The sequence below is a fragment of the Schistocerca nitens genome, chromosome 2 (genome assembly GCF_023898315.1).
Source record: "Schistocerca nitens isolate TAMUIC-IGC-003100 chromosome 2, iqSchNite1.1, whole genome shotgun sequence".
Lineage (NCBI taxonomy): Eukaryota > Metazoa > Arthropoda > Insecta > Orthoptera > Acrididae > Schistocerca > Schistocerca nitens.
In genome coordinates this window covers 102,235,459-102,249,969 of record NC_064615.1, presented here as the reverse complement: position 1 = coordinate 102,249,969, position 14,511 = coordinate 102,235,459, and the positions used below count along the sequence as shown (strand labels likewise).

Below are 14,511 nucleotides of genomic sequence, written 5' to 3'. Positions count from 1 at the left end.
AAGACGCAGCAAGTGTTCATACCCATCGGACTCGTTGTAAGCCAGAGTTACGTCTTTGACACTTCTTTAGAACTCAGTTAACGTGCCTGGATTTTACGCTCAAATCATAAACAGTAACAATAACTTCTCTTGCTGAGTTTCCAAAGTAATCTATGTAACTCTTTCTTATTTCGGTAACACATCGCTCATGAACACAGCAAGCTTTTCGCCACTTACAATTGATTTTTGGGGATTACATTCATCAGAAAATATAATTTCCGCACAATCTTTTGAACCTCGTGCAACTGACTGGCTTAAACAGAAGTAGTTATTGACTTGTTTATCCGAAAACTTTTCTTGTCAAAGTGAATGCGCCATGACTATTTCTCCTGTACGAGTATCCGATTCTATATTCTGATTTGTTCCGTTTTGAAGTGTTACATAGCAACATCAGCATGCCATTTTCTTCATCAGAACCCGACTCTGAACTAAGGTTCGTGAGTTCTGCCAGCCCTTTACAAGGAAGGTCTGCGTACTGTATCAACAAGGAAAGACAGCGTGACATTGGCTAAACTGCCTCCCAACATGCGCACACGCTGTGACGCGAAGTAAGGGTGGTTATAAGTAAATTTTCCCTATTTAACACGTTATAATACGGAAACTATTTACTGTACGAGTGTCAAACTTGATAGCATTAATGTCCAGAGTATGGGGTGCATGATTTCCATGCGTCACAGCGCCACCGTCCAACTCCAATTATGGCCACCAGGTGGTCAGTCGTCGTAATTCATGGTCTCACACACTTGACCAGTCGCAGTGCACTTGTCGACGTGTCAACATGAACTTGGACAAAAGGAGCAGGGCATTACTGGTGAGGCTCTGTTATCAAAACAACAGTAATGCTGCAGCTGCACATCGAGAACATCATTGGGTGAAAGGATTACGGAAGGGTCCTGTTTCTCCACCTGCTGTGCGGAGCGCGACGAAGAAGTTCGAATCAACTGGAAAGCTCGGCGTCTCTCCGGGAAGAGGCCGACGACCTGTTGCACCACACGTGTTTGATGAAATCGCTGTTGCTATGGCAGACAAGGTTGCGCGCAATTCTCGATCGTCAGGCAGTGCGCCTCCTGTGTCGCGACAGTTCAACGTTCCGAGGTCCACTGTACGGAAGGGCTTCAAACCATTCTCAAATGGGATCCACACAAGATCCATATCGTACAGCAGCTTGCAGCACAGGACACACAGCGACGTGTTGACTTCGCTTTCCACTTTCTCGCAAGGATTGAAGTTGACGAGGACTGGCACTGGACCATCCTATGGACAGAAGAAGCTCATTTTTCTCTGACGAGTGAGGTGAACGCACAGAACTGCTGAGTGTGGATAGCTTCACTTCCAGTCACTGTGAATGAAGTTCCAATGTATCGTGAACGTGTCACCGTATGGTGTGTCTTGACAGCTACGTTCATCATTGGCCCAATCTTTTTTGAACAGGCTGGAGCTCAAGGACCAAAGACGTGCAGTGTGACTGGTCACCGTTACTGCAATATGCTTCGCCAGCATGTCATTCCCGCCTCACAGGAGAAAGACGCATTGAACTCAACAGTTTTCATGCAAGATGGGGCTCCACCGCGCATCGCTCGTGAAGTTCACCTATTCTCCGAAACACATTTGGTAAAGATCGAATTATCAAACGATCGCTTCCAAATGCTTGGCCGGCACTATTGCCTGATCTCACTCCCTGTGATTTCTGGTCGTGGGGCTACCTGAAGGAGAGGGTTTACCAAAAACATCGATATATGTGCTGAACTGAAGTGCAGCATGTGAAGAGAGGCTAGCCAGCATACCTACAGACATGCTTCTTTCTGCTGTGCAGAATGCAATTCTGCGCATTCAGACTCTTCTGGAGACTGACGGACGCCATATTGAGCCCCTTTTGAAATGGTATGATGTACCGTAGCAGCACTGAGCCGTGCTCACTCCGAACTATGCGTTTTCTTGAACTTGGCTGTCTATCTGTGTTCGGTTTCCCGCCGTTGTTGTGGTGATGCCATGGTTCTCCCTCCTTCTACGTGTGGCAGCTGCGATGTATATCGATATTCGCACCGTGTACTATCTCTGGTCTTGTGCATATAGTTTCCGGCTAGGGGGTCTGCGGGAGTCGCTCGGTTGGTGCGGACCAGGGAGGATCTCCATGCGGTGCAGTCGGCTGGGTCCGCTGGTGGTCCCTGCGTGGTGTCGGAGCATGTATGGAGCTGACCGATCGCTACGAGCTTCGTGGCTCACCGACCCAGGACGTCAAAGTTGAGTGGTGTGTTAAGTACCCAAGTCACGTCCGTTCATGTTGTGTCGTTCGTTTCGGTGATTCGTTGTTGAGGAGCTTTCCCTGTGAGCAACACCGAGTGTTTGTAGAGGTGAAATCGAGCCGCCGTGTGGTGGAGTTAACTATATTGGTTCACTACAATTCAAGTTCACCAGAAGAATTTTCTGCCTTGTGGCCGTTAGTGTTCTGGTTACCTGCCATGGCCACTGACGTAAATTCAGGCAGTGTTCCTTTTCGGTGAAGTTAACTATATTACCTTACTTCAATTTCAAGTGTACCAGCGGAATCTTCTGCCTTGTGACCGTTAGTATTCCGGTTACCTGCCCTGGCCACTAACGTAATTTCAGGCAGCTTCCTTTCCTCACCTGTTGTCGCTGTCCAACATGGTGTGTAGTTTTGACAGCTTAATACATATTTCATTGTGGATAATTACGTCCGTAAGAGTTTGGTGTTTGAGTTTTTATGTACCGACTGGGCCGAGCAAGTCGTTTGATCGGCCGGTCTGTGACTGTCTCTTGGATGGGTTACCGACGGATCAAGTGTAGTTGGGCCCACTACCTGTCTCACCTAAGTTGGTTGGTTGGTTTTGGGGAAGGAGACCAGACAGCGTGGTCATCGGTCTCATCGGATTAGGGAAGGATGGGGAAGGAAGTCGGCCGTGCCCTTTCAGAGGAACCATCCCGGCATTTGCCTGGAGTGATTTAGGGAAATCACGGAAAACCTAAATCAGGATGGCCGGACGCGGGATTGAACCGTCGTCCTCCCGAATGCGAGTCCAGTGTCTAACCACTGCGCCACCTCGCTCGGTTCTCACCTAAGTGAACATTAATGTTTGGAGGGCGGGCCCACCCCCTACCTCCCTGGAGGCGTCTGAGTGCCGTTTTCTGTGCTGTCCTTTTCATGGGTGTTTAATGGTCTGTGAGTAAACTATTATAGCCAATGTTTTAAAAGAAAAAAAAATTTATTGTCTTTTATGTAAATCAATTTATGTATTTCAATTGTGGGTCTTCTGCCGCTTAAAACATTATTCTTAAATTTAGTTATTGTCGTTGCGTTGCTTTTCATTTAGTGTTCGTTCAGCCATTGAAAATTTAAAGGTTAAGATATTTTTGAATTTTTGGAAAATCAACTGTGGTCCTTCAGCCGCTTAAAGCCTTATTCTCAAAATTTCCCCTTAAGTGAAGACATTGCGGCCTTCTGCCTTAAAAGATTATGGTAATATATTTTAAAATTTTGAAATTTAATTGTGGCCTTCAGCTGTTCGTATTGCACCTTGATATGTTTGTTCGATCTACTTTTGCCTTGAGGCTATTTTAACTGCATTTTTATCTTGTTGATTTTTAAGATTTCTTGTTTGGAGGCCTTCAGCCGTGAAAGAACTGCATTTTGAAACTCGTAGTTGTAAAGGTTGATTTTTAAGATTTCTTGTTTGGAGGCCTTCAGCCGTGAAAGAACTGCATTTTGAAACTCGTAGTTGTAAAGGTTCGGCTATGTGCCGTTTTGATTTAAAGGTGTTATTAAATTATTACAATAAATTACAGCTTTGAGTGGAACTGAACGACATATTATTTGGCCTTTTCCACATTCCTAAACACCAGTTCTGCCCAGCGGGTTTAGCGGGCGTATGAAGCACATTAAAAGTGTTTCAATTGAATTGATTCTGCATTATTTCTCTTCCCCGTATCCCTGATATTAATGCCACCAAGTTTGGTCCTTGTACGACAGTTAGTTTCCGTGTTATAACGTGTTAAGTAGGGAAAGTTTAATTATAACCACCCGGTATTTTCTTCGCTGCCCTGCCCTCCCCTTCGTTGACTGCGTTGCGATGTTCGTCTGGCCTTCGCGCTCTGTTCCAGTGAGCACATAAACAAAGCGCCATTCGCCACCTGACTCCGTGACTAGGTTCACACGCTGCCTCAGGCTCGGACGTGACGGGCTGCTCGCGGCCGCGGTGTGCTGACCGTTTTAGAGGCCACGTCACGGCCGTCCCACATCACGGCGCCAGCCTCCGTCTGCAGGCGAGAAACACCGTGTCACAGCTCGTATTACTATCGCGGACACGTCACTCTACAATTAGTTAATGTTCATGGGAAGTCGACATACACTCCCAGTTCTCTCGCAACACCGAAATAAAAATTTCACCACCTGAGGACTCTGATATATTCGCACTGGAGGTAATGCGTAACGTCACGTCACGTGATTGTGCAGTAGAGGAACGCAACGTCACCTCTACGTTTCGTTTGGATCCGACACTGATGAAACTGCGCCTTCAAATGATTGCTTGGTTCAGTACATATCACTTCTACACTACTGGCCATTAAAATTGGTACAACACGAAGATGACGTGCTACAGACGCGAAATTTAACCGACATGAAGAAGATGCTGTGATATGCAACTGATTAGCTTTTCAGAGTATTCACACAAGGTTGGCGCCGGTGGCGACACCTACAACGTGCTGACATGAGGAAAGTTTCCAACCGATTTCTCATACACAAATAGCAGTTGACCGGCGTTGCCTGGTGAAACGTTGTTGTGATGCCACGTGTAAGGAGGAGAGATGCGTACCATCACGTTTCCGACTTTGACAAAGGTCGGATTGTAGCCTATAGCAATTGCGGTTTATCGTATCGCGACATTGCTGCTCATATTCGTCGATATCCAGTGACTGTTAGCAGAATATGGAATCGCTGGGTTCAGGAGGGTAATACGGAACGCCGTGCTGGATCCTAACGGCCTCGTATCACTAGCAGTCGAGATGACAGCCATCTTATCCGCATGGCTGTAACGGATCGTGCAGTCACGTCTCGACCCCTGAGCCAACAGATGGGGACGTTTGCAAGACAACAACGATCTGCACGAACAGTTCGACGAAGTTTCCAGCAGCATGGACTATCAGCTCGAAGACCATGGCTGCGGTTACCCTTGAGGCTGCATCAAACACAGGAGCGCCTCCGCTGGTGTACTCAACGACGAACCTGCGTGCACGAATGGCAAAGCGTCATTTTTTCGGATGAATCCAGGTTCTGTTTACAGCATCATGATGGTCGCATCCGTGTTTGGCGACATCGCGGTGAACGCACATTGGAAGCGTGTATTCGTCCTCGCCATACTGGCGTATTACTCGGGGTGATGGTATTGGGTGCCATTGGTTACACGTCTCGGTCACCTCTTGTTCGCACTCACGGCACTTTGAACAGTGGACGTTACATTTGAGATGTGTTACGACCCGTGGCTCTACCCTTCAGTCGATCCCTGCGAAACCCTACATTTCAGCAGGGTAATGCACGACCGCATGTTGCAAGTCCTGTACGGTCCTTTCTGGATACAGAAAATGTTCGACTGCTGCCCTGGCCAGCACATTCTCCAGATCTGTCACCAATTGAAAACGTGTGGTCAATGGTGGTCGAGCAACTGGCTCGTCACAGTACGCCAGTCTCTACTGTTGGTGAACTGTGGTATCGTGTTGAAGCTGCATGGGCAGCTGTACCTGTACACGCCATCCAAGCTCTGTTTGACTCAATGCCCAGGCGTATCAAGGCCGTTATTACGGCGGGAGGTGGTTGTTCTGGGTACTGATTTCTCAAGATCTATGCACCCAAATTGCGTGAAAATGTAATCACATGTCAGTTCTAGTACAATATATTTGTCCAATGAATACCCGTTTATCATCTGAATTTCATCTTGGTGTAGCAATTTTAATGGCCAGTAGTGTATATTTACATATCGCTATCCGATGACTTGTCACCTCAGTGTATTTGCTAATTCCGAAATGTCATCGCCTTACTTGTTGTCTTGCAGTGTCTCAACACTTTACAGAGAATGCCACGAGCACAGTGTAGTTCGCTGAAGTGTCCGGTGTTTGGTGTGCAGGGCGGTGCGCAGCTCGCGGGAGAGCTCGCGCCGCAGCAGGACCCGCCGGCTGTTCACGCTGTACTCCCTGTACGCGTGGGGCGTGCCCACCGTCATCACCGGCGTCGCCTACTACCTCAGCGCCACCGGCAGGATGTTCGGCCTAGGCCGCGTCTCCTGCTTCATCCAGCGTAAGTCCTAACTCCACCTACATTCTACTAATGCTTCAAAAATACTAAAACGAATTATTTACAGAAGGATGGAAAACTGGTGGAAGCCGAACTCGTGGAAGTTCTTTTTTGGATTCCGGAGAAAAGTAGGAACACGCGAGGCAATACTGACCCTACGACTTCTCTTAGACGATAGGTTAAGGAAAGGCAAACCTATGTTTACAGCATTTGTAGACTCAGAGAAACCTTTTGACAATGTTGACTTGAATACTCTCTTTGAAGATCTGAAAGGAGCGTGAAATATAGCGAACGAAAGGCTACTTACAACTTGTACAGAAACCAGACGAAGTTATAAGAGTTGAGGGCATGAAAGGGAAGCAGTGGTTGGGAAAGGAGTGAGACAAGGTCGTAACATATCCCCGATGTTATTCAATCTGTACATTAAGCAAGCAGCAAAGGAAACCTAAGAAAAATTCGGAGCAGGAATTAAAGTCCAGGAAGAAAAAATAAAAACTTTGATATTTGCCGATGGCATTGCAATTTTCAGAGACAGCATAGGACTTGGAAGTGCAGTTGAATGGAATGGACAACGTCTTGAAAGGAGGATATAAGAAGCTGAGGGAATGAGGTTAGAAAACGAGACAAAGTAATGGCTGAGTTTTGCTATTTGGGCAGCAAAATAACTAATTATGGCCGAAGTAGAGAGGACATAAAATGTAGATTGGTAATGGCAAGAAAAGAGTTTCTGAAGAAGAGAAATTTGTTAACATGGTAGATATCCGGCTCCTGGACAACACAATGCATGCACGGTTTCATGCTTGTATGCAACATTCTGGCAGTTACACCTATTATTAACTTACAATCATTTCACATTTGTAATGGCTTATCTCGCGTTTAAATTAACCTTTGATCTTGCAAGGTTAATCGCTTACATATGTTACCTAGACAATTGTATTCCCAAAATTGTCTCTATATTAATTGTCTTCTGGTGTTGCGATTTTATTCTATCAATGTACACTCCTGGAAATGGAAAGAAGAACACATTGACACCGGTGTGTCAGACCCACCATACTTGCTCCGGACACTGCGAGAGGGCTGTACAAGCAATGATCACACGCACGGCACAGCGGACACACCAGGAACCGCGGTGTTGGCCGTCGAATGGCGCTAGCTGCGCAGCATTTGTGCACCGCCGCCGTCAGTGTCAGCCAGTTTGCCGTGGCATACGGAGCTCCATCGCAGTCTTTAACACTGGTAGCATGCCGCGACAGCGTGGACGTGAACCGTATGTGCAGTTGACGCACTTTGAGCGAGGGCGTATAGTGGGCATGCGGGAGGCCGGGTGGACGTACCGCCGAATTGCTCAACACGTGGGGCGTGAGGTCTCCACAGTACATCGATGTTGTCGCCAGTGGTCGGCGGAAGGTGCACGTGCCCGTCGACCTGGGACCGGACCGCAGCGACGCACGGATGCACGCCAAGACCGTAGGATCCTACGCAGTGCCGTAGGGGACCGCACCGCCACTTCCCAGCAAATTAGGGACACTGTTGCTCCTGGGGTATCGGCGAGGACCATTCGCAACCGTCTCCATGAAGCTGGGCTACGGTCCCGCACACCGTTAGGCCGTCTTCCGCTCACGCCCCAACATCGTGCAGCCCGCCTCCAGTGGTGTCGCGACAGGCGTGAATGGAGGGACGAATGGAGACGTGTCGTCTTCAGCGATGAGAGTCGCTTCTGCCTTGGTGCCAATGATGGTCGTATGCGTGTTTGGCGCCGTGCAGGTGAGCGCCACAATCAGGACTGCATACGACCGAGGCACACAGGGCCAACACCCGGCATCACGGTGTGGGGAGCGATCTCCTACACTGGCCGTACACCACTGGTGATCGTCGAGGGGACACTGAATAGTGCACGGTACATCCAAACCGTCATCGAACCCATCGTTCTACCATTCCTAGACCGGCAAGGGAACTTGCTGTCCCAACAGGACAATGCATGTCCGCATGTATCCCGTGCCACCCAACGTGCTCTAGAAGGTGTAAGTCAACTACCCTGGCCAGCAAGATCTCCGGATATGTCCCCCATTGAGCATGTTTGGGACTGGATGAAGCGTCGTCTCACGCGGTCTGCACGTCCAGCACGAACGCTGGTCCAACTGAGGCGCCAGGTGGAAATGGCATGGCAAGCCGTTCCACAAGACAACATCCAGCATCTCTACGATCGTCTCCATGGGAGAATAGCAGCCTGCATTGCTGCGAAAGGTGGATATACACTGTACTAGTGCCGACATTGTGCATGCTCTGTTGCCTGTGTCTATGTGCCTGTGGTTCTGTCAGTGTGATCGTGTGATGTATCTGACCCCAGGAATGTGTCAATAAAGTTTCCCCTTCCTGGGACAATGAATTCACGGTGTTCTTATTTCAATTTCCAGGAGTGTATTTTCGTTTTCGTTTTTAATTTTATTTACTATTTACGTATTTTTTTCGAAGTGTTAGTTCTGATTAATTACTCACCTATCCTTTTCTTATAGAGAACATGTATTGAACTATGTACATCATGAGTTGTACGAAAAAAGTCTTCAAAATACAGCACAATAAATAAAATGCTTGTGCACTTTTTTGTGTTTTACTCGAAAAACTTTTAAGATGCAAGGACTATAAGAATTTTTAATATATTATAAAAAAACAATGCAGTGCCACTACAATATCTAAGCACACTTACAACTATGCGCAGACTAACACGTCATTAGAAAAAAAAATCTGATATTTCGATAGTAACTCACATAATTTATAAATAACCGTTTAGCTCTGGCAGTCATTGAGTCAGTTAGCTTCAGAAAGCGCTTTTACCACTTGTACTCTCAACCCCTAAATTAATTGTAAAAGTGGTCAATGGGACGTGAAACTAGCTAACTAACTAAGTTTTGTTAATGTAATTAATCTCATCACACTCTAGATGAATGCACCTGCTGATGGCAGTATGCTGCCGAAACACGTCGTGATGATAAATATTGTGAAGCGTCGGCCTCGTCTTGGCCTTCTCCACACATTTTTTACTCAACGTGCAACTATATTACGTGTAAACAATTCAATACCAGTTTTAATGGTGACATGAAACATGACTGGTTACGAGATTCGATGGGTGCTTTAGTTGATATCATCTTGATTACATACCTTCTTTAGCTTGTTTTTCTGTCTAACGTTTCTGCATATGGTTCGGTTCCTGGAGCTACTTGTGGGGTCCCCAGAAATCGCAGTTCTCACTGGTCTGACGCAGAAGGGACTTCATTATTTCCTTCAGCTGGCGTCCTCCTGGCGAGATACGAAGAATCTGACGCTCAGCGGCCAATGGCTAAGTCGGTTATAGCCGAAACAGAAATGGACGTTTTGTTCTAGCTTCGGCGAAACGCAGTTCTCACAACAGTGTACCTGAACACGGGGGCAGGGCGAGGAAAGCCATCCCCGTTAGGTTAGCTGACCTCGAGAGCAAACAAACATTCTACTGGGAGGCAGCGGGACACCACTCGCTAGTCAAAATAATATCGTCTCCAGCGTACTCTGGGGAATACAGACTCAGACTGTTCCATGAGGATGTAGACCCTTAAAATTTATCGTTCCTGTCTCCAGAAATTTTACGAGCAGGGCGAACGACTGCCACGCTCTGGGAATCGGGCCAGCCGGTTGCTGCTTCGTGCATAACGCGCTGATTGGCTAGTCCAAAGTTAACACTTGGTGGGATGCAAAGGTTCATGATAATTTGCAGCAACTGAATGGCGTTTCGGGGCTGCCCTACGATTGCCCGCGAGGGAGAAACGTGAGCGTTGCCCCAAGTTTAGACCGTAAGCCAGAGACAGGAGGACTGGACAATAGTATTCCGAGGACGGCAAGTGAATTGGCCGTTAGTGTTTTGAGTCTTAAATTTTTCATTCGCAAGGGCGTCGGCTACAATGGCGCGCGCAGTCTGCAAGCATCGCCACTGCAGCTGGCAATGCGTCACTCCGGCAGAGCTCAGCGGCGCATCGTCGGCCGCCACGCACGTACTCCAACGGTCGTAAGACGGCACTACAATGCGAGAGACTGGCGCAGAAGCGAGGAATAATTTGGAGGGGGATGTTTTTGATAGAACGGTTGAATTCACGGTGATTCCTGGTATCTGTGCAGTGTGCAAATTAAGGGGCGCAGCACGAGCATTCTTATTCTACACTCACGCTCATAAATTAAGGATAATTGTAGAATGTGGTGCCACACAACGTGGCACTACACAAAACTGGCGCTAATAGCATAGGCACATAGGGAACACACACGACACAGATCTGTAAGTCCACGGTATTGGTGATAAGTTGAGAAAACCGTCCCGAAAAACATGTGCTTCATAACGCCACTGTTTCCTGCGTATGTACCCCGACATCAGTATGGGATATGATCACCATGCACACGTATACAGACCGCACAACCGGGTTGGCATACTCAGGATCAGGTGGTCGAGCAGCTGCTGGGGTATAGGCTCCCGTTCTTGCACCAGTGCCTGTCGGAGCTCCTGAAGTGTCCTAGAGGTTTGAAGACGCGTAGCGATACGTTGACTGAGAGAATCGACGGAGTTCGGGTCTGGAGGACAGGCAGGCCACTCCATTCGATTGATATTTTCTGTTTCAAAGTACTCCTCCACGATGGCAGCTCGGTAATGCCATGGGTTATCATCCATCAGGAGGAAGGTGGGACCCACTGCACCCCTGAAAAGGCGGACACACTGGTGCAAAATGATGTCCCGATACACCTGACCTGTTACAGTTCCTCTGTGAAACACATGCAGGGATGTAAGTGCACCAATCATAATACTACCCCACACCATCAAACCACGACTTTCATAAAGGTCCCTTTCAAGGACATTATGGGGTTGGTATCTGGTTCCTGGTTCACGCCAGATGAAAACCCGGCGAGAATCACTGTTCAGACTACGCCAGGACTCGTCCGTGTACATAACCTGGGACCACTGTTCCGATCACCATGTACTGTGTTCTTGACACCCGGCTTTACGGGCTCTCCTGTGACCAGGGGTCAGTGGAATGCACCTTGCAGGTCTCCGGGCGAATAAATCATGTCTGTTCAGTCGTCTGTAACTGTGTGTCTGGAGACAACAGTTCCAGTGGCTGCGGTAAGGTCCCGAGCGAGGATACCTGCAGTAATCCGTGGCCGTCTGCTGGCACTGATGGTGAGATATCGGTCTTCTTGTGGTGTTGTACACTGTGGACGTTCCATACTGTAGATCCTAGACACGTTTCCTATCTGCTGGAATCGTTGCCATAATCTTGAGATTACACATTGTGGCACACGGAGTGCCCGTGCTACGACCTGCCGTGTTTGACCAGCCTCCAGTCGCCCTAGTATTCTACCCTCATAACGTCATCAATTCTTTGAGCTATTTTCAACACACAGTCACCATTAGCAAGTCTGGAAACGTATTCACACTTACTCGCTGCACCGTACTCTGATGTGCACCAACATACCTCTGCGTATGTGGACTGCTGCCAGCGCCACCGTACGACAACCGCAGGTCAAATGCACGGCATGGTCGTACCCCGAGGTGATTTAAACCCGCAAACCGCCCAACAGAGCTTTGTTTCACCATGTATCAGCACTATCCTTAATTTATGAGCATGAGTGTATTTCTTTACTTCTGAAGATAACGGGCCGAATAATCACTGATGTTATTAATTAATAGTGGAGATGATAAACGTCGATGTCCTCCTTTTTCATAACATCCCGATTGTCAGCATTGCCCTTTCTTTTCTTGTACTCAGTTGACAATTTATAAACTTTAATGCACTGCCGCTGGTTTAGTGGCTGACATTTCGGTTATTAATTGTCCAGAGACTTCCGCTGGTGATGGGTCTGTATTATTCTGTATTAATTCATTTTTGTTTCATTGTCAGATCAGTAATTTCACTTATTGTCTCATTGAATAAATTACATCTTGCCAGATCTACACTACAGGACATTAAAATTGCTACACCACGAAGATGACGTACTACAGACGCGAAATTTAACCGACAGGTAGAAGATGCTGTGATATGCAAATGATTAGCTTTTCAGAGCATTCACACAAGGTTGGCGCCGGTGGCGACACCTACAACGTGCTGACATGAGGAACGTTTCCAACCGATTTCTCATACACAAACAGCAGTTGACCGGCGTTGCCTGGAGAAACGTTGTTGTGATGCCTCGAGTAAGGAGGAGAAATGCCTACCATCACGCTTCCGACTTTGACAAAGATCGGATTGTACGCTATCGCGATTGCGGTTTATCGTATCGCGACATTGCTGCTCGCGTTGGTCGAGATCCAATGACTGTTAGCAGAATATGGAATCCGTGGGTTCAGGAGGGTAATACGGAACGCCGTGCTGGATCCCAACGGCCTCGTATCACTAGCAGCCGAGATGATAGGCATCTTATCCGCATGGCTGTAACGGATCGTGCAGCCACCTCTCGATCCCTGAGTCAACAGATGGGGACGTTTGCAAGACAACAACCATCTGCACGAACAGTTGGACGTCGTTTGCAGCAGCGTGTACTATCAGCTCGGAGATCATGGCTGTGGTTTACCCTTGACGCTGCATCACAGACAGGAGCGCCTGCGACGGTGTACTCAACGACGAACCTGGGTGTACGAATGGCAAAACGTCATTTTTTCGGATGAATCCAGGTTCTGTTAACAGCATTATGATGGTCACATCCGTGTTTGGCGACATCGCGGTGAACGGACATTCGAAGCGTGTATTCGTCATCGACATACTGGCGTATCACCCGGCATGATGATATGGGGTGCCACTGGTTACACGTCTCGGTCACCTCTTGTTCGCATTGACGGCTTTTGAACAGTGGACGTTACATTTCAGTTGTGTTACGACCCGTTGCTCTACCCTTCATTCGATCCCTGCGAAACCCTACATTTCAGCAGGATAATGCACGACCGGATGTTTCAGGTCCTGTACGGGCCTTTCTGGATACAGAAAATGTCCGACTGCTGTCCTGGCCAGCACATTCTCCAGATCTCTCACCAATTGAAAACGTCTGGTCAACGATGGCCGAGCAACTGGCTCGTCACAATACGCCAGTCACTACTGTTGATGAACTGTGGTATCGTGCTGAAGCTGCATGGGCAGCTGTACCTGTACACGCCATCCAAGCTCTGTTTGACTCAATGCCCAGGCGTATCAAGGCCGTTATTACGGCCAGAGGTGGTTGTTCTGGGTACTGATTTCTCAAGATCTATGCACCCAAATTGCGTGAAAATGTAATCCCATGTCAGTTCTAGTATAATATATTTGTCCAATGAATACCCGTTTATCATCTGTATTTCTTCTTGGTGTAGCAATTTTAATGGCCAGTAGTGTATTTATTAGCACAGCATGTTTCGGCAGGTCGCTGCCATCATCGGGTGACCTCAACCAATCCCATACAGCGTGGATAAATTTAAAGAACGTAATATTGCCTTGTCATACCGTTTGCCACCTGAAGCACGTGTTCCCATTTCTGAGCCTACGTGACGGATGGCGTGTGTGTCCGCAGAGGGCAGGACGGAGTACCTGGAGGTGTTCTCGGCGCCGGTGGGCGCGCAGCTGCTGGTGAACGTGGTGCTGTTCGCTCTGACGGCGCGCTGCTGCTGGCGCGTCAAGGCCGACCTGGAGCGCATGGCGCCCGCCGCGCCCACCAAGAGGAAGTACCGCGCGGATCTCGCCAAGTACGTACGCAGCCCAAGCGCCCCCATTTCATTCACAAACCCTCAGAGCCCAGAAGTTGAATGGTGGCGTTGTAGTCATCGCTCTGAGGGCCGGTTTCATGAAGCACTCCTGAGCAGACCTCTGCATGACCACTGCATCCCCCATCCTTTTGTACCTGCATTCTGCGTTCACGCCCCAGTCTCCTTCTACAGTTTTCACTCCCTACACTGTCTTCCTTTACCAAATTAGCTACTCCTTAGAGCCTCAGGATCCGTCCCACGACTGACCTCTTGTTGCATTCAAGTTGTGGCATAAACCTCCTTTCTCCCCAATTTGAATCATTTGTTATCTGATCTACCCATCTACTTTACAGCAATCTTATGAACGAGTGGCGTTCAGTACGGAATGCAAAATATTTTTTTTTTCGGCCAGTTTCGTTTGAGAAATGAGGAATTTACTGTGGGACACGTCGAA

The 14,511-nt window shown here is 48.0% G+C and overlaps 1 protein-coding gene across 1 annotated transcript in view; it reads left to right on the top strand.

The window, feature by feature from the left end:
• LOC126235765 (uncharacterized) overlaps positions 1–14,511 on the top strand; it is a 716,416-nt gene that overhangs the window by 557,575 nt on the left and 144,330 nt on the right. Inside the window, exons 5-6 of the mRNA XM_049944564.1 lie at positions 6,171–6,340; positions 13,886–14,057. Of these exons, the coding sequence (XP_049800521.1) occupies positions 6,171–6,340; positions 13,886–14,057 (342 nt within the window). The remainder of the gene's footprint in view (positions 1–6,170; positions 6,341–13,885; positions 14,058–14,511) is intronic.